Source organism: Patagioenas fasciata, chromosome 13, assembly GCF_037038585.1.
Source record: "Patagioenas fasciata isolate bPatFas1 chromosome 13, bPatFas1.hap1, whole genome shotgun sequence".
NCBI classification, from domain to species: Eukaryota; Metazoa; Chordata; class Aves; order Columbiformes; family Columbidae; genus Patagioenas; species Patagioenas fasciata.
Window position 1 is genome coordinate 9,419,686 of NC_092532.1, and position 26,970 is coordinate 9,446,655.

General features: G+C 49.3%; 2 protein-coding genes and 1 non-coding gene across 4 annotated transcripts in view; all 3 read right to left on the reverse strand.

Moving 5' to 3' along the window:
- Positions 1-100: 100 nt before the first annotated feature.
- RPL13 (ribosomal protein L13) lies at positions 101-5,774 on the reverse strand. Its single transcript, XM_065848610.2, has 6 exons — positions 5,635-5,774; positions 5,216-5,331; positions 4,599-4,740; positions 2,204-2,377; positions 1,008-1,064; positions 101-301 (listed from the first exon to the last, which is right to left on the reverse strand). The coding sequence occupies exons 2-6, from the start codon at positions 5,317-5,319 to the stop codon at positions 143-145; spliced, it is 636 nt and encodes a 211-aa protein (XP_065704682.1). The 5' UTR covers positions 5,320-5,331; positions 5,635-5,774; the 3' UTR covers positions 101-142.
- Positions 4,903-4,983, reverse strand: LOC136107567 (small nucleolar RNA MBII-202). Its single transcript, XR_010652299.1, has one exon. It is a non-coding gene; the product is annotated as a small nucleolar RNA MBII-202 (small nucleolar RNA).
- Positions 5,775-6,910: 1,136 nt separating the features above from the next.
- Positions 6,911-26,970, reverse strand: part of SPG7 (SPG7 matrix AAA peptidase subunit, paraplegin) — a 29,629-nt gene continuing 9,569 nt past the window's right edge. For both annotated transcript variants that reach the window (XM_065848278.2, XM_071814543.1), the window contains exons 6-17: positions 26,051-26,153; positions 24,438-24,563; positions 23,961-24,123; positions 23,025-23,198; positions 17,830-17,954; positions 16,526-16,628; positions 15,387-15,497; positions 11,923-12,038; positions 10,623-10,779; positions 9,947-10,110; positions 9,306-9,383; positions 6,911-7,647 (exon numbers count right to left, since the gene is read on the reverse strand). In XM_065848278.2, the coding sequence (XP_065704350.1) occupies positions 7,438-7,647; positions 9,306-9,383; positions 9,947-10,110; positions 10,623-10,779; positions 11,923-12,038; positions 15,387-15,497; positions 16,526-16,628; positions 17,830-17,954; positions 23,025-23,198; positions 23,961-24,123; positions 24,438-24,563; positions 26,051-26,153 (1,630 nt within the window). In that variant the 3' untranslated portion in view covers positions 6,911-7,437. The remainder of the gene's footprint in view (positions 7,648-9,305; positions 9,384-9,946; positions 10,111-10,622; positions 10,780-11,922; positions 12,039-15,386; positions 15,498-16,525; positions 16,629-17,829; positions 17,955-23,024; positions 23,199-23,960; positions 24,124-24,437; positions 24,564-26,050; positions 26,154-26,970) is intronic.

Sequence of the window (26,970 nt, forward strand, 5' to 3'; positions counted from 1 at the left end):
TGTTTCCCACATCTGAGCAGCAGCTCCCCTGGACCACATGCCTCCACGCACGGCAGCCCACGATCCGCACCAGCACCTGCCCTAAAAAGACAGCACACTCTTATTTCTCCTTATTTTTATTGACAGTTCTAGGGAGAAGAGCTCATTTCTTCTTCTCCACGTCCTGCTCTGCCGCTTCTTTGGCACGTTTCGCACGAATCCCAAAGAGCCGGGCGTTGGCCCGGGCCATGCGCAGGCTGACAAAGGCCTTGAACTTCTTCTCATCTTCTGAAATAACCCGAGCCTTCTCGCGTTTGAAAACCTGGTGGGAGAGAGCGCCAGACAGTCAGACTGCACATCAGAGGCTCCCGGAGAAGGCTGCATCGAAGGCTTAACACAATTAATCTCGTCACATTTCTCCCAGCAGCTTGGGGATGCTGAGGGATGGAGCATTTGTGCCATCTGCAGGGCCCTGCCCTTATCACTGCTCACCAGGCACCTCGGTGCAGCCGGTTCCTCATTTGCTGGCGCATCAGCGCAAAACCAGAACGTACCAGGGAAAAAAACAAGCGCAAGATGAAAGCCGTCAGTTTTGCGGTGTGCTGTCAGCAACACCATTTGGAAATAGGGAAGGTTTTGGGATAAATGGTAATCACATAATGTGGTTGGGCTGTGGTGCTGCCAGTGCACACCCTGCACCCCAACCAGCACCCTCGGTGACCCGAATTTCACAGGGGGATGAGCTCCCTCAGTGGAAAAAGTGAACAAACACACTCAACTCCAACCCCCAGAGATCTCCTTTGGAGCCAGAAACACAGCTCGTGGTGTAAGAACTTCCTCAGCTGATAAAAAGTTTAGCGGAGTTCCAAGTAATTAGTTCTCTGCTCTGCAAAACTGAGGAACCAGTCAGATCATGGTGCTCTTGGCAAAAGGACAAGCTTGACCTGTTCCTGGTTTTCTCTGAACCCTCTCTGTGAAGTTTAAGTCTCAAGTACGTCACACAGAGAACATGGTTTAGTCACACTTACGTTCTTGATCGGCATAACCGGTCCTGTCAGCTGAGTCGCCATCTTCAGTTCCTCAGCCTGTGAGACAAGAGAACAGAAAACAGATTTAAAAAAACCCAGTATTTAGAACTTTTGAGGCTAGTATCTCGGTTATAAACATGCCCTGTATGCAGGTACCCAGATTAAACACAGCAGTGAGAATTCTGACTGGAGATTCAACATGAATTCAGCATTTCAGCCCTGCAGCTGAGGATTATTTGGCATGGCCGTTCCACATCGACACCCTGCGTTCTGCCCGTCTATCAGCCCGGATGCGGCCACAGGAGCAGCGGCCGGTCAGGAGTTCTGCCAGCTGGAAACGCGTTGACATCCACTGCACCATTTTTAGTTTGATATCCAGTGCATTCCTCAGCAATTCCTTCTAGGGCTAATTCCAGTTTCTTGTAAGAGTACAGCATTAAACAAAAATGATGCAGTTTTATTTTAGATAGCTGATTTCAAGTAAACAAACACGACACGCGTGAGTATCTGCACCCACTGGAACAGAAGCTCGAGACCTCCCTGCCCTGTCCTGAAAAGCAGCCCCCAGGTGGCGGGTTCACAAGAGCTCGGAGCAAACAGACTCTCCAGGAGAGCGAGCACAGCTGAGCACACACCTCACCATCCGCACACCTCGCTACTGCCACGGGCAGAGCCAGGGAAAGCCGACAACACTCAGGATCTCCCTGAGATTTCAATTAAAAGCATTTTTTAATGTCAAGAGCAACAACCTTCTTGAGACTGCCTGAGGCATGGCTTTCACTTCACACCTGCCTCACCCCTTCCACGAACAACAGACACTCCAGACGGATGTTTCAGTCTGACAATTGAGCTTCGCAAACTAAAATTCAGCTGCTTAGGCAGCGATGGACGCTCCGGTAAACAGACCACCAAGAGTCCAGCCCTAATCCAAGCAGCACCGCTGGCCTGAGGCCAAAGTCTGTCCCAAACAAGACTGCGACCCAGGAGACCTCCCGCAAAAGTCACCCCTGGGCTCAGCCACCTCCTGCATGTGCGCGGGAGCCGGGCTGTGCCCCCAGAGCTGCCTGCTCCCCCTGGGGAGTTACGTCACGAAAAGCACGCAGGAGCACTGCCTGCCCGTGCACCGCGGCACCAAACCTCTGAAAACATCAGCCAAAACAGACCCTGTGGAACGTTTCTAGCGGCCAAGCACTCACCGAGCTGTCTCCCTTCTTGGGCATTGCCGGCTTCCTGGGGAAGAGGATGAGCTTGGAGCGGTACTCCTTCAGCCGCTGCACGTTGGCCTGCAGAGACTCCGTGGACTTGTTGCGGCGCCGGGGATCCACAGAGATGCCAATAGTTCTGGCAAACTTCTTGTTAATGCCAGCAAGCTGAGGAGAGAGTACACAGCTTCAGCACCCATGTGGCAGTTGCACATTCCCCCTGAGATCTGGAGCGGGGCAGTTAATGGCACTTTTAGCACCTTAATGAGACCCTGAGTCAGCTGACAGGGTTGTTAGCAGAGGAGGTGCCCAGAGTAGCTGAGAAGCTTCTGGACCATGCTGTAATGCCCACAGCCAGATCTGACCAGACTATAAACAGGGCTCCCGCCGAGGGCCCCCTTTGAAGTGGTCTTCTCAGAGCAGTGGGTCTGTGAACTGGAGCCCTCCCCTCAGACTGGGACGCCGTCTAAGGAGACTTCCCAGGATTGAGAGCACCTCACCTCCTCATTTGGGTGAGCGGTAATTTACTGGATATATCCTTGAATAAGTCCTTGCCTAACCAGGCAAGTGTGAGTCCTTGCCTAACCCAGGCAAGCGATTATTTCTTCTGAGTACCCTGGAGTCAGAGGGCTCTGGTTTGTTTCTTGTGAGTGTGTGCATGCATGCTGTGGATCCTCATTATTCTTCTTTTGCTGCATCCCAATAATCTCCTCAACTGATATCCAAACCTGTATTTTATGTTGTCGGAGTGCTAACTGTATAAACCCTGTTCTGGTCGGTTTATTGGCTGCACTTTTCTGGCCAGAATAGTCTGTTTTGGAATTTGTTGTCTGCCTAAACTGACTTTGGGGCGCCTCCGTGACAACCCGGCAGCGCCTGACACCATCACACTGCGGCCGGGAGCTGGCAAGAGAGAACCAGCTCTGCCGCAAAGCAAGGGCTGGTGTCTCTGTTTTAACACTCAAAACGTTCCAAAGACTGTACAGTGCATAATTTTCACAGATGGATTTCTTCAGGAGAGGAAAGTGTTATCCCTGAGTAATTCTGAGGGGAACATTTAAACTCTGATCAGAGGAGAAAGAAGTTTATGAAGTCAGCACACCGATAACTGGTTCACATAATACTGGAAGCTCCAACAAAGAAGCATTTTTTGCAATTTTTGTACAAAAAGAAATAACCTAATTTTCTGTTTAAAGACAAACATCTGCATATGATTTTGTACTCCAACGTTATCAAGAATTAAAGAAAAACAGAAGTAATGAAGCATTTGGCATCCAGAAGAACAATTTTACTGCTTCAATGCTCTAATTTCACTGTTACAGATGTTTTAATTAATACTAAACAATGCGCAAGAGGCGGCTGTGAACGCTGGCTGCCAGCAAGCACGGATGTTTGTTCCCTCCCGCTGCGGAAGTTTCTGCAGAGCCTCAGACCCAGCTCAGCATGCCTGGGGAGGCCACCGACCGGGTTCCCGAAGCGGGACGAGGGCACGGAACACAGAACACTTCCCACAGACCCAGAGGATCTCCAAACCAGCTTGTAGCCATCGCACCAGGAACAGCCACAGCTGCTCTTCGAGGCTGAACAGTTTCCTTTCCTGGCACAACAGCCCCGCTACTAGAAATAACTGAGCTTGGTTCACTCAGTCCACATTGGCTAACACTTTTAACGTTAGCAGAAATGTGTTTCGCTAAGAATCGCAGAAGCATTTTGGTTGGGTGAAACCCTCAAGCCCAACCATAACCCACCCCTGGCACTACCCCACATCCCTGAGAACCTCATCTCTGCATCTGTTCAACCCCTCCAGGGATGGTGACTCCAGCACTGCCCTGGGCAGCCTCTTCCAATGCCCGACAGCCCTTTAGGAAAGAAACTGTTCCCAAGATCCAACCTCAACCTCCCCTGGTGCAACTTGAAGGCATTTCCTCTGGTCCTGGCACTTGTTCCTTAGGAGCAGAGCACAACCGACCGCCGACCCCCCCACCTCCTTTCAGGCAGTTGTAGAGGGTGATAAAGAAACAAAAGAACTGAATAGAGAAGCTATCAGTCTTTTTCCACAAAAGATTATTATGAAACTCAATTAAGGCTCTTCCAGAATCTGCTTTTAACAGAACTCTGTTTAACCGCCAGTCTGACCAAACAGATATTTACTTTTCAACACCACCTTTCCCTCTGATGCACACTATTCCATCCCATCGTTACACAGAAAAGGCAAGACTGTTTGTTCTACACTCCCAGCAACACCAGACAATGTCTCCCTGGCTCAGCCAGTGCCAGCAGATACCAGCACCTCAGTGAGTCGCTGGCGTGTTTTCTATGTGCAGAACAGGACAAGACAAGAGATCCCAGATTCAGTTTTATCAGGCTGGGATCAGTGCTCTGTACTTACTTTAAGCTCTTCTAGGCTAAAGCCTCTGCCAGCACGGACTTTTTTGTGGTATCGGATGGTTGGACACCTCACGATCGGCCGGATGGGCCCAGCTACGGGTCGGGGAGCGATGCGGCGAGCCTTGGCCTGGCGGGCCTTCCTCCTGAACAGCCAAGGGGACAGCCATCAGAACACAGTACTTCTGCCACACATGCCACTCAGGCACTGGCCGGTGACCTCCCCTGCATGGGAGCATCTGCCGCACAGGGTTATTTCAGGAACAAACCCAGCGTCCACCTGCCAGCTCAGGCTGAGGTGTGATCCTACACAACAGCCGCAGTCATCAGAGATATAAGGGTTCAAGGGAATCATCAAGGTGGTACAGCGATTCCGGAGATTTCTCATCATTTGACGGCAGCTGGGACACTCTGAGCAGAGTCTCCGAGCCCCCACCCCAAACCAGCACCCTGAGCAGAGCCCCCGCACCAAATCAGCACCTGCTGCAACCCCAGAGCCTGCTGCAGCGTTCAGCAGGCTTGAAATACAGCCGTGGTGCTTCAGCTCCCTAAGCAGCCCGATGCCAGACACAATCTCCCCCGGGGACAGGGGGTAAAGCAGGAGCAGCCTTGGGCACTCACCTGCGGATCTTGCGGGCGGGCTGGTTGAACCATGTGGCTACTCGCCGCTGCCAGTCCTTGTGGAAATGGGGCTTCAGGATCATGCCATTGCGGCTGGGCGCCATGGCTGCTGCGGCCTGCGGACACGGACAGGGCTACAGGCAACCGCCGCGGCACCGGGGCATCCGCCAACGGCCTGAACACCCGGTGCCCGCGACACTCAGGCCAGGTCCTCACTGCCCCCGGGCCCACTGCTTCCAGGCCGGCACAGGCCAGGCCCCGTTAGCGCCCCCTCGGTGCCCGGGCCCCGCCATCCGCGCAGTCCACAGCCCCCGCGCAGGGCACCGAGCGGCCCCGGGGCCCGACCCGAACCGCAGCATGTGGCCGGTGGGCGGATGGCGACGGATGGAGCCCCTAGCCACGGCAGCACCTCAACTCACCTCCCGCCAAGGCTAATGGCCGACCGGAAAAGGAAGCAGAGGCTCCGAGCACGCCGGAAGTACGGTTGCGCCAGCCAATGGGCAGCACGGGGAGAACGGCGCCGGAAGCGCCTGGTGGCAGCTTCACCTCGCCCGTAGTAAAGATGGCGCCAACTTAAAGCGCCCGCATACATCGAACGAGCGAGGCCCCGGCAGGGATGCGAGGGGCCAACGGAGCCCCGAGCCCGAACCCAGGCTCGGCCGCGCTGTCGGGCACGCTGGCAGGGCTACAGCCGCTGCGGTGGCCTCTCCTGCACCCGGTGCCACCAGCTCAGGCTGGACTCACGCCCTGTGGGATGGGACAGACATGGGACAGGGGTTGCACTGTCCCCAGGGAGCCCTGCGAGGCTGTGGGGGACTCTGCTCCCCTCCACATCACACCCCACAGCAGGGCCCTGAATCCTCCTGCCAAAGCATTATTCAGGCAGCCTAGAACACAGCTACAACTTTAAAAAAAATGAAAAGATTCTTGAAAATTCCATCTGCTGCTGAGAAAGTGAATTCAGAGAACAAACATATGAAGAAACAAACAGGCACAGTAGCATCCTACATGTACAAAACTACTCCTGCCCCTAAAAGAGCCAAGTAAATCACACCCACGCTGGGGATGACAACAGCGCCACCCCAGGGAGGGCTCAGGGCTCCGGTCTGCACTGGGACAGGAGGGGACACCCCACGGGACACAAGAGGCTCTTGGCTCCCGCCTGACCAAGCAGGAGCATAGGCTGGGTCTTTCAGGTCACATACAGTCCTCATGGAATAACTCAAGGCAATAATTGTTCCTACAAGATGAACCCAACCAGAGCACATGCAGCACCAGGGAGCATTTTAATTCTTTCCCTGATGACTGGCAGACAACTGCACCATCAGAGTTTGTTCTGCAAGACTCAGGATGGAGATAGAGGAGCCACCAGCTTTGTTGTGAGGTTTCCTGATGGACACACCTGCTTTTGCTCGAGTTCCTGGGAGGAGGTCTGAACCAGCAGCACCGCTGACCTGCAGCATGTAACTAGGAGCTGCTCTCTACAGCACTGGTATCTGCACTGTGGGGTGACACTGGGCTCTGCAGACAGGTTTTCCTCAACCTCAGCTGGCAAGACACTTCCTATAAAACCCAAATGTAAGTTATTGGCCGGGGAGAAGAAAGCCCTTGTCCTGTATGACTCCATAGCTTTAATGAGCTTCACACATGCCAAAACACAGATCTGCATCTTGACATATTCTACAAACACAGCAGCACGTTACAGACAGTTTATTCTAGTAAAGTCTGGTTTTCAGTTTTTATTTTATGTTCAGCAGCAGAGACGATCAAAGGCTACAGCAGAGTCGCACAAGAACTGCAGCACCTCAGCCAGCTCGGAGCCTCCCAGGGGTTTTACTGCACTGACCACTTGGGCAGAGGGGACGGCCCTGCACTCCTGCCATGTCACACACCACGGCGAGAGGCAGCTCGTGAGGGCTCTGTGGGGTATCTCACCCTTAAGAACATGTACACTGCTCCTGTATGGAAGAAATCTTTTCAGTGGATCAGACTTACCCAGCTCCTAATCACTATCACCCTGTCGAGAAACAATTTAAAAATCCTAAGGAGCTCTCCTTCCTGCAGGGAAAAGATCATTAGAAGACCCAACGTAGCCATCCCTTAATTTTTGGCTAACAGCAGCACAAGATTCCCTGCCCAGTATCTTCGATTCTTGGAGCTGAAAAGAGTTGGTGTCCAGAAGCAGCCTCTGGAGTCGCCCCATTGCACATCAGGAGTGGGCTTCACACTGGTCTCAGGCGTGGTTCCTCCTCCTCCTCATGGTTTGGTGGCTGCTGGGGCATTTCTTCATCTCTTGTGTCTTGCTTGTCCCTCTCTGCTTGAAGCCAGCTCTGAGGAGCTATCATTTTCTTTGGCCCATAGGGCGGAGGCCCAATCAAAGCTTCAATGTCATCATAATTTATCACTTCTTTCTCCAGGAGGGCATGAGACAGCTAGAAAGAGCAAAACAAGGCATGATGAGGCGCGGGGGTTTGAAAACAGCCTCTCTGAGCTGATCTGAACCCCGCCTGCAGCTCAGCTCAACATGTGGCGACAGCTTGTGCTGAGGAGCAGACCCAGGGCCGTCACACCACAGCGGGGTGATCCCAAGGCCTGCTGGAGACAGGACAAAGCTCTCAGGGCTACCAGTGCCTTTCACAAGACTGTTTTTGGCTGGGAATATGCAGAAGCAATTAGAGCAGTGCCCTTTCTGCCACTGTCACCGCACCTGCCACCCTGCCCATCTCAGGTGTCAGAGCAGCAGCAAACCAGAGCAGAGCCAGAGCCCTCCTTGCACAGCGAGAGGCGGCAGTACTGGCTGCTCCTGCGCGCAGGGGCTGAAGCTCAGCAGAAGCTCCTCTCCAGAAAAGCCCAATTCTCTGGCCCCTCTGCCAGCAGAAGGACCACGCTTGAGCAGCAGGTGGGTGTCAACCACAGAACAGCCCAGTTCTGCTGACAAGATGTGACACGCTGGCCTGGAAACCGAAACATTGACTCTGGAGATACTTTGGCTTCACTTAAAAGTTTCTTTGTGCTGAGCCTCTAGCAAACATCTGACTGCTGTTAAATGACAGCATGAGAACAGAGGAGGCCTGCAGAGAGGAGACTCCCCCGGCACTGCCGGCCTTCGGAGCATCCCAGGGCACCATCCTGGGGACAGGCTGTGACATGGCCAACAGCAGCGTGTCCCAGCAAGAGAGCTCTGGCCACCTTACCGTGCACAGGAGGCCTGCAGTTGTGTAGCTGAAGGGGGTCTTGTTGTTGCTCTTATTGGTTTAAAAATAAGATTTAAGGAAAGAGGATAGTTTTCTTTGCAAAACATGCAACACTAAGTTGACTCCTGGTTATTTTGGACATTATGGACCCGACTTCTGAAGGAAAGTTCAGGCAGATACAGAGGGTGCTGCAACCCAAGTGTGGCTCAGTTCAGAGTAATGGGTGCAGAGCTCCTGGCAGAAGTGGGGACACACCAGGGGACTGGCTGGGGACTGCCAGGACACAAAGAGGAGGAGGCAAAGCTCAACCATGCAACAAGGACTCCTTGGTATATCAGGTATCAAGGAGCTGGCAGGTGAAAACTGCCTGGAGTGTCCAGAAGACAGGAACCAGCAGCAGGCAGCCAAGGTGACAGGTCCCATATTCCCTCACCAAAGCCAGAACTGTCCTGTACGTCTACAGGACCCCGAAAGCTGAGCTGTTCCTGCCTCTGCAGGTGTCACAAAACCAGTCACTCTCTGCTTTCTGGGAAACTATGCTGCCAAGAGGCTGACAGAGAAGTGCAGGTGAGGGACACAAGTCCCAGCGTCATCGCTTCCACAGAGCACTTCTGCTCCTCCACCCTGCCAACACCAGCTGGTGTCAGGAGGCAGACTAGTCCCTGCTGGAAAAGAACACACACTCCTCCTGTGCCTGCCTGCCCCTGACCTGGGGGATATGCAGTCAACAGTCACTTGCTCACAACATGAGCCCCAGCACTCCCACTACAAAACTTTCTAGAGACACTGCAATGGCCGAGCTACAGAGCACACAAAGCAGCAAGGCAAACACACTGGTTAAAATAAGACAAAATCAAAAACAATGAACAAAAAAACCCCTCACAACTCCAGCTTACTCTTTGCAGCTTGTCCCGGTTCTCCAACAGCAGTTTTTCTGTGCGCCTGTAAGCCTGAGCCACCAGGACTTTTGCTTCCTAGAAGACAGGAACACGAAGAGAGATTTGGAGCACAGGTGGCAACACAATGTGGATAAACAAGGAGAGCACCGAGGGAGGGAAGCTGCAAACTGAGCCAGGCAGAAAGTGGTTCCCATCAAGAGAAAATACAGATAAATCATTTGGAAAAAAGCCAAAGGAGTACTTGTGATAAGGGACAGTAAACGCCTGCACAAGCACAACTCTTCAGCAGATCCCAGCTGATGCAGCCTAATTACAGAGGCTGTCCAGCAGCAAAAGACGCATCTCAGCACAAATCCCAGGGAAACTCTGAACCAGAGCCTTTTAGTTTCTAGCTATTTGACTTTTCAACTCGGGCAATGCTTTTTGCAGCCATGAAGCCCAATTTCCTGTTAAAACAGGCTAATGTTTCTCAGTCAACCTGAATCACTGTAAGTAAGGTAAGCGCTCAGTTGTTGAAATTCATTACTTAATGGCTGACAGAAAAATGCAAATTGTTTGGGTGCAAGTTACTTGCATTTTTTCACTGAACTGCAGAAAGTAAAAAATAAATGAGAAGGTGTAACTAAGGGACGTCTTACATGGTCCATCATCTGCTGGAGTCCCTGGCTGAACGGGCGCCGACCGACACCAGCTGTGCTCTCCAGCTCTGGGAAGGAGATCTGCCCAATGCTGGGCACCATCCCATACTGCTTCACCATGGAGTAGGCAATCTTGGTCACCTTCTTCAGGTCATCCTGGGCTCCTGCGCAAGAGAGACAGACGCAAAGCTTGCTAGGGGCACGAGAGGAGCACATCCTGCACAAACACGTGTTCCACCAGCCGAGAGAGCAGAGGAGCCACAAGAGGCCATGGAGGTGAACACTCCACCTGCTGATGGACCTTTCTGCAGGACACACACACGACAGTGAGTGCATCTGCTGGCAGCTAGACCTTGTGGAGCACTTACCTGCCACCCCATTTGGATATAACTGGTTGGAAACAGAGCACAGAAAGCTCTAGGTCCTCCCACGAGCCAAGAGTCTCTCTGCATAACTGCATCTGTGGCCTCAGGCTTTGGGACATGTTTAAGACAATGAAGTGAGGACCAACAGTAAGAGACCTCCACGCTCACAAGTGCAAGCCCAAGATCAAAACACCCAATTTGACATTTCTTCTTCCTCTGTTGCTCAGATCACCCCCAGACAGAGCAAGTGCAGAAATTGAGGGTCTCTGGGCACAACCTCCACCCGGCTGTGGCGGGGTCTGGCTCCTCACCTGTGGTGACTTTGTTAAAGGTGATGGACTCGGCCACTCTCCCCCCCAGCGCCATGCACATCCTCTCCAGCAGCTGCTCCTTGGTGAAGAGGTGCTGCTCCCTCGGCAGGATCTGTGCAAATCCAAGAGCTGCATTTGTTCGAGGGGCTATGGAAACCTGCAACACAGAGCAGCTCCCTCAGCTCAGAGAACAAAAGAGCTCCCAGCGGCAGGGGGAGAATGGGGAGAGGCTTTCCGTTCCCTGTAAAATCTGTTGAATGCCATGGGGCAGGCTGACCTACAGAGACACTGGCCACAGCCAGTGTCACCATTCCTGTACTGAAGGCTCTGCCTTCACAGCTACAGACATATACTTTCTCCCACTTTCTGCTCAAGAAATGAAAAGGAAATTGTCCTTAACAGCAAGTCAGTGAAACCCTGAGATTTCAGAGTTGCTTTGGAGGGTATAAGGCAAACAGAGTTCACTTTACTGTGTTCCAGAATCACTGAGAGTACCTGGAGAAAGACAGGATGCCTTCAGAAAAATAAGAGCTACTTCCCCCACCCTCTAAATGAGAGTAATTAACAACAGAGCAGCTCATACAATAGGTCATTCAGAGTAAATTTGCTGCTGGTGACCAGCCAAGGAGCTGTCAACCTTGTCATTTTCCCTCCCCATCTTCCCCTAGGGTTAAGGCTTTTTGGGGAGGTGTGTATGGGAGAGAACACACTCCATGGTGCAGAGAGGGGTCTTTCCCTACTCAAAAGGGGCTTCAGACAGATGAACTCCCAAGCAATCTGAAAAACACATCTCCTTCCATCAGTCCCAGGGCAGTTCCTGCAATGTAGCTTTGCTGGCTGTCGCACACAGGCAGCGTGGCAGAGAAAGAGATCATGTCTGCACACATGAAGCAGTGTTCTGCACAGGGACTGAGCAGCAGCATCAGGAGACTCAGTTGCTGCTAACAGCTTTACAGTCAGCTTTTAACTGCACAGCTTTTCCTAGAGCTGGTTAATCAGCTTTACACCATCACCCTCATCAATGGGGCCTAATAATGGATTTCTCCATGTTTTAGGGACATGGTTTAGTGGTGGACTTGGCAGTGTTTGGTTTACAGTTGGACTTGTAAAGGTCCTTTCCAACCAAAGTGATTCTATGATTCTCTATTTGCCATTTATCTTACAGCAGTATTCACAGTCCCCAGCTCCCAGAGTCCAGGGTAATGCAGCAGAACTCAACACAAGTACTGCAAACCCATCAGTGCACCCTGGACGGGGGACCCCAAGGGACTCCCCTCCACCCAGCGCTGGGCTGCATTACCTTCATCACAGCCTCGGTGTGCTCCAGCAGCCAGCCCACCAATGCATGACCCGACTCATGGAACGCCACAACCTTCCTCTCTTCTGGTGACAAGATCTGACTTCTTTTGGCAGTGCCTGTAGGAACAGAGACAAGGATTCAGTAAGGTGGATAGCAACCAGTGTAATGAGGAGGACAATCTTGTACGGCAAAGTGCACAAGCGAGCAGAGCCTGTGGCTGAACAGCCAGCGAGCTCCATCCTGTACTGTCTAGGGAAAGGCAGTAAAAATCATTTCAATTACACGCTGCGGAAGAGATGCTCTTGGTCCCTGCAGTAGAAAGCAATCCATGCTCAGATTGCTTGGAAACACTGGTAGAAACTTCTCCTCCTCTCCTCCTTACAACAGACTTAATAATTACACAAATAATTAAACACTTGATTAGATCAAAGCTCTAGAACACAAGGCTCTGTTCTGTTCACAGCTCTGCCAAAGGCATGTTATGCTGTATTTCTGCCCAGGGACAGATCTGCAACAAGTCAGGCTACCATTTGAGGAACAAAAAAAAAAAAAAAACAACAACAAACAGAAAAACACAAAACCCAAAGCAGGGTCTAGCTAGAATATTACACTGCTTTTGCTGTATGGCCTTTCAGTCCCCTAGGCAGGAGAGAAGATGCTGCATTATATATGAGAGGTCCCAGTTGAGATTCTTGTGCATTAGGAGGGTTCAAATCGGCAAAACACCAAGAGCATACACAAAAATGTTTCTCTAGACCTTGGAAATGTCTCTGATTACACATGGCACACTCTGTATGAGCTTATTCCCAGGCTCATGAGAACTAGCAAATTAAGCCATAGCTCACTCTTAAGACTTCTTCCAAAAAGGTGATTTTTGAAAGCGTCTATTTTCCAACCCAGTAGTCTGTAACACACAATAAGTCCAATTAAGATTAAAATAAAAAAATATGCTGAATGGGAGTAAAACTTCGAGGACACAGAAAATAAGTTAACTACGGAATACACGGCATATCAGGCACTCATTATAGCTCTGCATGTCGAATGCAAAAAGGCAGCAGTACGTTAAAGCGATGTCTCCACAGTGCCAGGACAGCAGGTGGGAGAGCGGGCAGGAGCAGCGTTACACAAAGCTTGCTTCGTGTCTCGGAAAACAACAGTCTATTAACATTAATTTTTAAATAAAGTCAAGAGCTTTATTAAACAAGGAAACAGCAAAATTAGTGTGGCAGATCTTGTAAAATTACAGCTCGGGGATGCTGGAAACCACTGTGCCCTGCAAGGCATGATGGTGATGGAATAGCAGACTAATTGCAAGAGCCCTGATTTTCATCAGTCAGTCCCTCACGTTGCCTTCAGCAGTGCGTGCACACGCACCTGTATGCCTCTTTCTGCAGAAAGATGCATATGTGTGTGTGTGTGTATATATATATGTATATACACACACTATATATATATACATGCACATATGCACTTAAATTCTGGAAGCATTTCTCTGTCAGCCCACCAAGGCGGGAGGGACCACACTCTTCCCAACAGCACACACCATGCCTACAAAGATTCTTTTCCTACATAATCTGCAGGCAGAAAAGTTCTTTCAAGGCCTGTATTTATCCCATTTACAAGATAAACAACGCAGGAAACAGCTCAGGCACATCTTTGCTGGCTTGACACGGCGTACACAAACCTCACCAAGAAAACGGGCTCCGCTGCATCTTCTACAGATGACCCCAAAATGCCTCTGTGTGCTCAGCAGGTTTCCTCCCTCGCTCCCCGGAGACCTGACTTACTGACTGCTTTCTGTTCCCAAACTCCAAACACAATAGGGACACCACATGGAGTTCTTACTCCTCCCTTGCAGCAACACAAAGCTTTAAGGCTGACAGGGCCTCTGGACTTACAAAGTTCTCTTTTGATTCCAACACCATTCTTATTAAAACCAGAAGCTTATAATGGAAAGCACAGTAATATCTTCTTTCTTTCAAGAAAAGCTTTTATAGCAACTGAAATGCACTCTGGATTGCAAAACCCAGAAGTGTTCCTGTTACATGGGAAGGGTACATTTAATAGATGGGTCTGGAGGGTTGTCTGGGGCCTTTTAGACTTAATCTAAAAGAAAAATAGCCAGGTCCTGCTAACATGAAAGAACTTGATCATGCAACAAAAAGGCTTTATGGCCTCCTACCCACCACAGAGCCCCAGTGAGGCCAGTCAGCTTGTCAGGAGCAAAGTGCTGAAGTCTATGCCCCACAACACCCCACCGCGTTAATCCCAGATTTCCCTCTGGTTACACACCCCGTGTGGCCTCACTTGCTTTCTGCCTCATCTGCCGAGTCTGGGGAACTAAGGCGAGGGTAGAGTTCAGGAAGAAAAGCCAAACGAATCCCTACAAGTTTGGTGCTTTCTCTCCTGCAGATGGGAAAGTAAAGCACACGTTTGCTCTGGATGATGAGGACTTTGGTGTTACAACCAGAGTCACCTCACTGTCCACTCCAGGGAGCTGCAAGTGTTGTCTGAGCTTTGCGCAAGTGTGGCCACAGTCACCCAAAACACTCCAAGGGTTTTGTTTTTAAGAGGCAGGTGAAACGGTCAGGAACTGTTGCAAATATCTTCTCTTAAATGAGGAATTGTTAAGGCATTTTCTGACAAAGCAAACACTCTGGACTGAACTCCAGACTCAGGAAACAACTGACCCAGTACAAACATCCTGTTCCACACTCTCTAGTGAGAAAAGCACAGCGTGCCAGCCTGTTTGCCCAGGCTCACCCTCGGGAACAGCACCACAGCCTGGAAGCAGTTAAGTGTCTGATTACCACAAACAAGGCTTGGCTACGGGGCAGTTCAGACCAAAACCCACCACATTCAAATCCCTCAGTGAAGTAAAGAGTTCTGTGAGCTCTTCTTCCCCCTCCCTACGATATACGGCTACAGGGTAATCTCCAGAGGTTCCTCTGCTGGCAATCGCACGAGGGACAAGGAAAGAACGACAGGATGTTCTCAGAGGGAGAACAGTACTCTACTGTCTTCCAGTTTGCTCTGCCAACTCATTAAAGCCTGGACTTTGAGACCAAAAAGAAAAATCTCCAATTTCTTGCTGTTGAGTATGTGTAGCCTATTTCATGTTTATGTAGCAGGTGTCCAGAGCAGCAAGAAAAACCCAGAGATACTTTCAATACTTTTTTTTTTTAAACTAAAAAAACCATACAGATTTGAATTACCCTCTTTACTGCTTTGCAACTGGCCAGTTTCCCTGAGCTACAGGTTCAGGATGCCTGCAGATTCAGGAAGATAGATCCGTTTGGGGTTTGCTCAGAGAACTTTCTGTGCCTATGGCATGTAAGACCTTCAGGTCAGCACTACAGGAGGGAGCAGTCAGGACCTTGAGTGAAACCTGCTCACTTGAACCTTCTCGCAAGCAGCATGGTACAGAGTGGTCAGACAGCCACAGAAACGGACAAGTCACTCACCTGCAATGACTCTTTCCACAGCATACTCGAAGTTGGAAGTATCGATGGATTTGTGACCTTCCCTAGCAGCATGAAGAGCAGCTTCATTACATATATTTGCTATGTCAGCTCCTGTAGACATAGTTTACAAGAGTTTACAAGAATTACGTTGGATTTGTTGCGTGACAAAGTCATTCTTTATAAGAAAAAATCTGGAGAAGGACCTAAGGAAGTCGAACAGCATGCACTTTTTCATTCCTTGGGAACAGGGAGCAAACTCAGTTTGTGGTGTTTGTGTTGGATATGAACAATACAACTGCCTTGGCAACAAACACTGTGTTGCCACACAGAGGACAGAGTTCAGCGACCAATTCACAGGCCAAAGCCAGGCTGGCTCTCGGCAGCCGGGGAGTGGTGTGGGCAGCCCGGGTTGGCACAGGCCACCGCGCTCCTCGTACAGCGACCGCACAACCTCTGCGCGCAAGAGAAACAACATCTGTTCCGAGTTTGCATGTGGGGGTGATGGTGGCGGGGGGCTGCTGAGAGAAGTCATGAAGAAGCAGCGTGCTGGGGCCTGTTAGAGGGGAAACCCAGAAAGGATATTCCAGGAACTCCACATAAACAGGAACACTGGAGCCCCTTGCTCAGTACTGTTTTGAACTCCCAGGGACCCACCCTGGAAACAGGCTCAATGCAGGAGCCAGAGTTGTCCAATTTCTACTCTGACAGACAAAGTAATTGCTATTCATTCCTCCTTTTGCTTTCCTGGTAACATTTATCAACTTAAGAGTCCCAGCATAAAGTCAACTCAAGTGCAACAGCCCATCCAGAACAACAGCTTGGACAGGAGCATGAGCAGAGGTTCCTCCCCTTAGGAATTAGAAACCCAGGGATTATAAAAGTGTATTTTCCCCACACCCTGCTAGTCCCAGAAGTTTCCAAAGACAAAAAACAGCCATGAACAATTGCTCATTGCAGCTCCATCCACCAGGGAGTTGGTTGGTTCCCACTACTTCCACAGAGATGGAAAAGGTTTGAAGAAAAAAAGCCCTTTAGACCAAAATACCCTGTTAAAACTAAAGAACCAAGAAGCTGCACGTTGAAGGGCAGCACTGGCGCAGCAGCAGGCAGAGCAGCCCCCGAGGACGCAGTAGTCGTACCGCTGAAGCCCGGAGTCAGTTCAGCGAGGTGCTGTGAGTAGAAGCTGGCATCTTGGATGAGTTTGAGCCCCTTCAGGTGCTGTTCAAAGATCTCTCTTCTCTCCTGGAAGACAGGAAGAAGACAGAACAGCTGAGCCTGGCAGCGCTCACAGCTGCGTGGACGCAGGGCAGGGAGCGCAGGGGAAGCAGCAGGGACAGTGACATTGCCACCAGAGGGCAGGGCTGTCCTTACAGCCTCTCGGTGCTACAGGAGCCCTGACAAACACTCAGCGCCCAAACTCAGAACAGACGCACAGAGGCTCACCGTGAGTCACTGCTTTCTCTCGCAGGGCTACTCTCGCATCCTAAACTTTCACTCTGATCTGTCTTAACTTTCCTTTTACCATAAAAGCACTCGCAGGAAGGAGCTCCGGCAGCTGCTTCTACCTGCTCCCTCATACAAATCCCCTACCTGCCAGCTACTGTGCCTGCGACCGGACAGCTTCCCAGATGGAGGTGGGGGCGAGATCAGCGCTGGCAAGGAACCAAGGAGTAACTCATTCCGCCAGTCCAGGAGATCCTGATTAAAACAATGCGCTCCCTTGCCAGGGTTTTCCCCCTTCCTCTGTCAGGGCAGCTGCACAGTTCGTGCTTCCGGTGCCAGATTGTATCAGGCATTTAAGGTATTTTAACTGAAAACTCTGCGCACGCCAGCAAAGCACAGATGGGAGGAGAAGAGCTTGTGCTGGCAGAGCAGACAGATCTTTACTGCAGCTGAGCCTATTCCCAGAACTCTGCTACGAATGTCAACACAGCAGACATGGAAGACTCCTAGTAAATGGCTTTAAAAAGCATTCAGAAGGAGAAAGTTACTTAACAGGCTGCCTAAAGGAAAATTAGGAGCCTTACAAGGATAGTGAGGACAATAAACCTAAAGAACAAATGGTGCTTAAGGCACATGGCAATTTAAGCTCCCACACAAGGCGGCTTGACAATGAGGTGATTCCCAGTTTCCTGGAGAGAAGACACAAACAGTTCTGAATCTGCATGGCAAAGAGAATCTCACAGAATAACTCGCTGCCAAAGCTCATACCAGAGCAGACACACTTTAAAAACAGCCAGTTGTCATTTCAGAGAAACAAGCAACTGCATTAGTGTGTCAAATCCTTGATTTAGGGCACATAAATAAGAATAAAGGTAAACAGAAGCTTATCAGCTCTATCTGCTCCAAGCTCAGCCTTTCCCAGACCAGTGAATCACCAGCAGGGACCAGGACACCTTGGTCATTAGCATTAGGTAAGGACGGGGCAGTAGGTGGAATATACCTGGAGTGTTGGAAGATCAATAAAGATGTGCCTGTCAAGCCTCCCAGGTCTCATCAAAGCATTATCCAAGACATCAGCACGGTTGGTGGAAGCCAGCACTATGACATGATCGGTGGTTCCCATTCCTGTAGAAAAACAAGGAAAACCAAAGATGAAGGTTTTCACCATCACATTCTGCTCTGCGGGGCAGGACACAGTGTGTCTCACACAGCTGTAACCCAAAGCCAGAGGGTGTTTGTTCACTGCATCCCCTGGGGCAGCTGAGGCCAAGCAAGTGTCCTCTGCAGCTGGGAGCACAGACAGCAAAGAGCCTCCCAAGTCACTCAGGCTAGTCTCTGCTCATCACAGATACTCCAAAATTCCCTTTTCATTCACTTAACAAGCCTTCACTTAAGACTTTTTTTTTTTTTTTTACCCTTCCTTTTGCTACATTTGGAAATCGCTGAACCAGAAACCAGAACAGAATCTCCCTGCTCTGATCAGTTAGGAGATGCCTTCTCACCCCCAGGCTGAAGTCAGTTCCTTCTCCTTTAGCTCCAGTTGTACAATATTTGCTAGCTCAAACAGCCTTCCCCTCCCAAATATTTCTGTGCATAGCCCTTTCAGGTTTCATTTCTTTTAGCATTCAGTCACGGGATCACCAGGGAAGGGACAGGCTTTCTTCTGACCGGCTCAGCTTAATGCAGAAAGATGTAGCTTTGCCACCCAGCAAGGGGCATGTTACAGCACGATTTGAGCTTTGTCTTCACTCATCCTGTAGCGCCCAGAAGGCATCCAGGCATGTTGCAGAGCAGTGTAAAGACCAACCCTGCAGAACTTATACCGCAGACACGTAGGCAGACGCAAAATGCAACCAAACAGTTCTGCAGTGATGATTAGCACAGACCAGCTCAAACCAGACTCAGAGAACGTTTTGTCTCCGGGTCTCACAGAGGAAGGGAGCATCAGGTTTTACAGGCCTCACCAGAGCAGCAAAGGCAGACGGGGCTTCCAGGGGATGCAGAGCACCGGCAGCTGGAGGGCAGCGCCTGTGGGAGCAGGGATCATGTTGAATCACCGAACCACACTGCTTATTTATCGCGTTCCGCCAGGTGCCTGCAGGCCCCCAGGGATGAGTCACCTGCTTACAGCAGATTCAGCAGCCCTGGCACGCCACAGCCTTCCCAGGGAACGGACACGCTGGTCCCATGTGCTGCCTCCGCTGCCAAGTCACACGCTGCGGAGAGGCAGCTTTCCGCACGTCAGCTGGGCCAGTTTCAGCTCCCTCCAGCAGAGCTGCCAAATGTGTCAGCGGTCAGGAGCTCAGCAGAGGGATCACAGTTACAGGTAAGTTGGAGGTCTGGCTCTGTCACCATGGGCTCCAGCAAACGTCAGCTCTCCCTGCTCACACGACGCTGTCTGAAGCTCCTGAAGAGGATGGAGCTGGCCATTCTTCAGGCATCTGTTACACTGCACTCTGGGGTGGGATAAACCAGCGGAGACTGGCAGGCACTTGGGGATAGCAAGCTTAACTCGCATGGCAGGATTAGATGGGACAGTACATTATTCGCTTTGCAGCTGGGAAGACTCTCTCAAAATAGGTCTGACTATTAGAACAAATATAAAAAAAACCACCACTGAGAGTATCCTCCTCACATCAGCTTCTGCCCCACTTGCTCTCAAGCCTGTATATCCCAGCAGTACAAAATACTGCTCTGAGAAACTTGCAACTGCAGCCTTGGATTCATATCACTGTTCCCCGTGCAACATCACCTGGAATGTCACAGGCTTTGGCTTCCACAGGCAAAGATCAGCCAAAGGAATAATCTACAAAACAACCACCTCAGTCACATCAACAAATGAAAAGCAGCTCTGAAAATTCAGTCCAGAGAGATCCTTCATATCTATGATGTTTACAACTGAAGTCACTTCAGAAAGGAAAGGAAATAAAGGGGCCAATTGAACCAGCAAGTGCTCTGCTCCCCATGACCATCTCATCTGCATTATTACACCATGTAATTCTCTGGCCACTTGTTCAAAAGCCATTTGGACATCATCTGTGAACAGCATTACTGAAACGATGCCACCTTCGTGAGGGAAGCCTTGGGGTCAGAACCTCATACACAGCTCAGATCAGGGGAGAGGTTGCGTCTGAGGACTCTGGGGGAAGAGCTGCTCCTGAAGCTGTCCTGTGTTTTCATTCACAAAACACACATCAGCTTGGGACTGCCAAGCTCCTCTCAAACACACTCAGAACAGAGGAGATATTTGGGTCACATTCCTCTTCTGCTTGTTTGCAGTTTGCAAGGGAAGATTCACTATTCAAACCGGGCACCTGTTTTGACAAAGACTGCAGTAACATGTGTCACTCTGCTTTTAAAAACAGCTTTTCTACATAACAGGCTCCCCCCAGTCCCTCCTCTGCTCCCACCAGGCTCCTGGTGCTTCCAGAACACAAAGAAAGCTGTCGGTGGAAGAAACCAAGGCTGCTTGCAGGAAGAGCACCACAACTACTCTAAAATCTGCCCACCAGAATTACCGTGCATCAAACTGTGCATTTATCCCATACATCTTCACATAATGGCTTTTTTCTTGGTGTCTTCATCCTTCCTCCAGCCCACAGAGTGGGTTCCATACAGCTCCGACCCTCCTTTTCTTCCTCTTCCTCACCCTGAGTAATCTCATTCAAACACACAAATCCAACAATCACTGCTAAGCTGATGACTCACATATCTACTTTTGCACATGATTTTTTTTTTTTTTTTGCAAATTAATAGCTAACTCAGTTCTACGGTGTTGTCTTGCAGAACTTCAACCATCAATTTAATCTGAAGAGAGCTGACACCGAGCTCTTGACCTTCCGTTCCAAGGCCTCCTCATCACAGACACACACTGCTCCTCTGCTTGTGCTTGGGCAGAACTGTCGAACTCCTAGAAACCTTCTTCACTACCACCCTGAAAACTATTTTGCCATGATGCACATCACACTTTGGTGTTTGTTTCGGTAACACGCTCAGTTAGATAATGTTTCAGTAACATGCACAAGATCACTGCTCCTGCATCCAAGCCAACAGCAAGTCCATGTTTCCTGGACCCACCTGCCTGCCCTTGCCACTTGTCTCCCATCTGACATTGTGAACTCTCTGGGCTATTTTTTTTAGTGTATGCTTGATAAAGCACATAGCAAAATGAAGGACCAAGTGTGTGATCTGCATGAGATGCGAATAAGTAATTATACTATATAGATTTAAAAATAAACTAGGCAGCACACAGTAAACAAAGGACTATTAACATACATATTGAGGATAATATTTACCTTTTAAACTCACTTTTTGATAGAGTTATACCCTATTTTCTGAATTGATACCAAGAATATACTCTAGAAACAATGTCTAATTTCTACAGACTGGAAGAAATCAGACATTTTCATTTTTAGTATAGAGATGTGGATTGTACTGACTGCACACTCCTGTACAGACAGATGGATCTCCATTTAATTCAGTGTTAACTTGTTGTCAGCTCATCCTACATCTGTCAGGGGGAAAAAAAAACCAACCAAGCCAGGATCCCTGCTCTGTGTGTTACTACTGGCCTTTTCTGTCAAGAACATCTACAATACTATACAGATACAGCTGTAAATAGTTATATTCACTCCAAGTGTATTCATGTGCTTGGCCAAGTTGCCTAAGTTAGTGCATGTGCAAACTCCCAGGGAACTGCACACATGTATTTCAGGTGATTTCTGGTATCACACAGCATTGTGTGTTTCAAGCAGATTTTTGTCTGGTTGTTTAGGATCCAGAGCTCATTCCTCTCCCTCGAAAACTCTGTGGCCCCTGCACTGAAGCAGAGGGATATTCGGAGGGTCCCTGTACTGCAGGACCACTCCACCCTGTGTGAGCCATGCTGTTCTCCTGCTTACAACATCTCCTTCTGCAATGAGGGCAGAAATCCAGAATCACAGATCATCTTGCATGCAATGTGGAGGAACATCTACCCGCTGCTGAAAACATTTTTACAAGTCCCAGCTTCTCTCCCAGCAAAGGCAGGGCTGACCCCAGGGCAATGTGCGGAAGGCAGTCTTGCTGCTGCGCTGCAGGCCACGCTCTGCTTCCGTAGGGCTGCGCCCTCGCTTCACTGCAAACACGCCGTAAAAATACAAGCAGGAGAAAGGGAGACGCTTTTAGCGCGTTATAGCTTTTAATTTTTCATATGAAGAGTGTGATGAGACAACAAGTGTCACAGCTACAGCTAAGGGGAAAGGCAGCTCTGTCCCATGAACAGCAGGTGGATACAGACACTCCCTGGCAGGCAGGTTGTTAGTTATCCCTTCCCCTGCTCTGCAATAAGATTTAGCAACAGAACCATTGCAAGTTGAGTCAGTGCTGCAGGCTCCGACAGAGTTATGACTAAGAATAGCTAAAGGATGATTCTTTTTGGCACTTGGGTGAAAGTGTCTGAGAAACAGGCTGATTCCAGGTATATCACAGCCAGAAACCATCCAGAATGCGGTATCAAACAGCCCGTTTGCAAAGCTCCTCTCTCTCAGTTTAGATAGGGATCCTGTGCTCAGGCAGAGTGTGAGAATAAGTCAAAGGATGGGAGCATTGATATAACACACTGCTTATGTCCCTCTGGGACAACTAAACTTTAAACTTTAACAGGCTTTAAAACCACTACCTGTCTTAGACGTAATACAGCAAATATCCAACAACATTTAACAGCCTGCTAGATCTGAACGTTACCCTCTACAGACAGCAGTGCCCTCACCACCAATTCATTTTATTTTGTTTCCCCAGTATGGTAAATAATTCTGCTCCAACTGTCAGTGGGAAAACACACTCCTGCACTGAAGCCATTTACTACACTAAGTCTTTGGGGTTGCTGCCCTCTGCCAGCCACGATCTCTAATGCACATCTTCTGTTTATTTGATTAGCAGGTGGATGCTCACATGCCTGTTGGTGCAAATTCACTCTTCTGACTCAGGGTCTTCAGTAGTAACACCAGTTGGCTCCAGGGTTTTAAAATGTACTAGATTTAGCCCCAAACCCTTAAAAGCCTACATAAATATCTAGATTTCAATGCAATGGTAATTACTTCAGCAAGAAGAGAACACTAAAGAGGCACAGGGAGTTCAAGAAGGAAAAAGATGTATAACAGCTTGGATCTCAAAGGCAACAAGGGCCCAGCTGCTGAAAGGCAGAAAAATACTGACCATCCATTTCTACCAGCAGCTGGTTTAAGGTCTGCTCCTCCTCAGCATTGGCAAAACCAGATATATTGGTTGAGCGCTTCTTGCCCACAGCATCGATTTCATCGATGTACACGATGCAGGGAGCACGAGCCTGGGCTTCTCTGAAGAGGCTCCGCACTCGGGCAGCTCCAAGACCTGTAGGGAAAGAGAAGATTAAATAAGCCTCATAGCTAAAATTGTCAGTACAGTGCAGAATAGCCCCCAGCATGACACTGGACACCAAGGCAAACCCTCAGTTTGTAACAGTCCCTCTCACAAAGGGGCACAAAGAAATTGCCAGAGAACTCCTAAGTTTAGTCCCTAGGTGCTGTTCCTGCGGCGCATTGGCTTTGCACTGGGTTCCCAAAACTGCAGGGACTCCTCCAGCTGCTGAAAGAGAAGCTCAGCTCCTGGCTTCTAACACAAACTCCTGCTCCTTCTACAGGTCAGAAGCCGAAATATTCAGCATTTTCCCGCACACTGACCCTTGTTGGGTCTCAAGAGATCTAGGAGAAAGGAAGAAAAGGAGGAAGATGGAAATCCCAAGGCACAAAGGAGTCATATTTTCCCCATGAGCAGGGATTCGCAGAAAATCCAGCAGCATTTTCATGTAAGGAAGGAATCCTCAGTCAGTGGCTTTCACAAGAGGCACAGGGAAGTCAGAGACAGTGGTTTCAGGTGAAGCACCATGGCTGCACGCTGTCAGAAAGAAACTATCAACTTGGAGGGCATGCATTTTAGGTACTACGGAATTAAGTACTCTCCATCCCTGAAAACCTTCTATATTTTTGTTAGAAAGAACCAACTCATCCTTCCCACACAGAGACAAGCTTAAACTCTGTGCTTTGCAAGGGGCCTGGCCAGCACCTTCCAGCTCCACAGCACACCAGGTAACCCCCACATTCCCCATGTGCTTACCTCCTATCACTTCCACGAACTCCGAGCCTGCCATGGCCAAGAACGGCACTTGTGCTTCTGTAGCCACGGCTTTCGCCAGCAACGTCTTTCCGCAGCCCGGTGGTCCCAGTAACAAGGCACCCTTGGGCACTTTAGCCCCGAGCTGAAGGTAGCGATCAGGGCTCTGCAAGAACACCACGCTCTGTCAGATCCCCAGGTCACATGAAACATCTGCACAAGAATACAACCTCCCAGAGCTTCCCAATACTGTTTGTAGCCTGAGCAACCTAGAGCTGCTAATAGCAGCAGCTACACCTGCATTCCAGTTAAGGAACTGGAAATACAGAGATTGAGTCACATTGATCACTGTCAGCTTATCTAAACAGAGGCTGCTCAGCATCATGAAGGATGAAGAACAGAATATACCCTCCTCCCCAGAACAGCCACCTAGCCCAGAAAATGGATAGCAAGCACTTATTTTGTTCAACTTTTAAATACCTTCAAATAGTCCACAAATTCTTTGACTTCCATTTTCGCCTCATGCATTCCTGCTACGTCCTTGAAGCTGATCCCTTTGCCAGATTTTCCATCCACGATAGTGAAACGAGCCATTTTCAGCTGGTTCTGTGGAAGGCAGCACAAGTACTTAAGACATGCTCTGACTTTGGACAAGGCGACAGGCTGGAAAGGCTGTTTGCTCTACTTTGGGAGATGGCACAGCACAGGTATAAGCTGCCCCTAATGAAAGCCACTGAAATGCCCACTGATGCACTGGTGTTTTACTTTAGCTTTGGAAACACTTCACAGCTGGATTGTTGACTCGAAACTTTATCCACATGTTGCTGGGAAGAGATGGAATAAACCTGCAGCAACAGTCCCAACACAATCCAGCTCACACTCCATGTGGACAAGGCAGGGATATTAATTAAAAATGTGTAGAATGGCCCAAACCTTATTTGAGATCTTCTCCCCAATTTTTAAATGCTCTGATTCTTAAAACACATGGAATAAGTATAGTTTTGAGGAATATGTATGGATGGTAAATAATTACCAATATTGTCTTATAAATGCACATAAACACACACTTTGCACCACTGTCTGATGCTGCCGCTGGTTTCTACTGCAACACAAACTAGAACAGAACTACAGGTTCCCAAAATTTAACAGCCACCACATTTCAGTCTCCTGGTGTGTGTTAACCACAGTGACAGTGCAAACAAGAATTTATTTAAATGCCCTACTTGTAACTCCTCATTACATTCTGCTGCAAAAAGCTACTTGGGATTTTTTTTTTTCCTTTGAGAAGAAAGTTTGTAACTTCTTAGGGCTCAGAAATATCAGCTTATCCAACTGAAGAGTTAAACATGTAGGGCCTGGCTGTCCTCACTTAGCAAGGACAGAATTGAGTCCTCAAGGCCCTCATTACTCAACACTTTAAAATATTTTTCTCCTCTGAGCAGCTGCATCCCTTTGTGTAAAGAGAATCCCAAGGCCAGAAGAGAATCGCAGAGGAGACTGAGTGGGAAATCTGACAAGGGAATGAATTCACCGTATTTTCATCCCCAAATCCCTGCGGTCAATGGCAGCACACCCCAGGCTGATTTCCGCAGAATTCCATCAGCTGATCCACGCAAGGGTGGAATTGGGGAGGCGGAGATTTGACTGATGTTGCAAGTGAGGCATGTGGCATGAGCAGAACAGGCCAACACATAATGAAATCCAGAATCTGAACATATTTTATAAATTGAGAACTCATTTTGCAGAAAGCAGCAATTCCTACTTCTGGCTGTATGGGAGGCATATTGGCAGGAGCCAGTGAAAAACACCATCTGCAGCTGCAACTCATTAGCAAGCTTTGAAAATAGCAGAGCAAACAGGACTGCAAATTCACCCAGCTCAGCCCTTCCTGCCACCGGGGAGAGCAGGAGCCTCCGCCACAGCCGGGTACTGCACAATCCACAGATGCAAGATGTGTCAAGACTGAAGAGTCCTTGGCACCAACTAATTCTCATTCTGCATTGATTTTGCGGGAGGAAAGGGAGGAGATGAGGCCAGCAGAACACAGGACTACCCACAGGCTGCAAAACAACCTCAAGATCCAGGATACTCACAAAGGCGTTGAATCCTCCCACCCGGCTCGCAACCCTGATGAGGCGGAAGATGCTCCACAACATGGACACAGCCACAAGTGTCACTATCAGGGAAATGATGTCACTGAAAGGACAAAAGTGAGAGAGGTACAAATTGAAATGCTCAGCCATAACTTGATAAATACAACTCATGATAACTTTTTCAGTATTTTAAAGGTCCCGACATTTGTACTGTGGAGCCCATAAATCCTGTTTTGCAAACAAGCTGCTGGTCTTAACAAAAGGGCAAATAAGCCACCTCAGCAGCAAATGACCACAGAACACTCGTACATTACATGAAAGCACAGAATAAAACCCAGCCAGTGCTCTGCAGCCTTTTGGCAGATCTTCCCTCTTCTCATTCATAATAACTCATTTCGGAATTAAAAGCTCTGAGCATTTTTTTTGTTTTTTTAAGCAAGCAATCTTGGTTTCAGGTAACAGAACAGGGCTGGAAGTCCGACACAGAGCACTCCTCTCACGGGGATTTTGTACGCGAGCATCAAAGCGGCTTGGGTCGGTATGTGCCGCAGCGGGAGCGCGCGGGCTGCCCTCTGATCTGCAGCGGTTGGAGATGCGGCCAGGACGAAGCGTTTATTTCTATAGACTGAACCACCACCACAGACCTTCCTCAGAGCGTTTTGACGGGCGAGGCTCACGCAGCACCAGGCTGGAGCAGCACTTGTTGAGTCAGGGTTTCTATCGCGCTCTGCACTTGAATAATTGATTATAAGGACAAAAAGTGCTCAGCTCTGCAAGAACGCAGACTTTCCTCAGACTTGCTGACACTGACCCAAAACACTTTAGTCTGCTGCATGCTGCAGTTCCACATACTTTCTTGGGACCCTCACTTTTCAAACATTAAGGCACATCTAGAGCGTGCCTATTTCTGAAAAATAGGG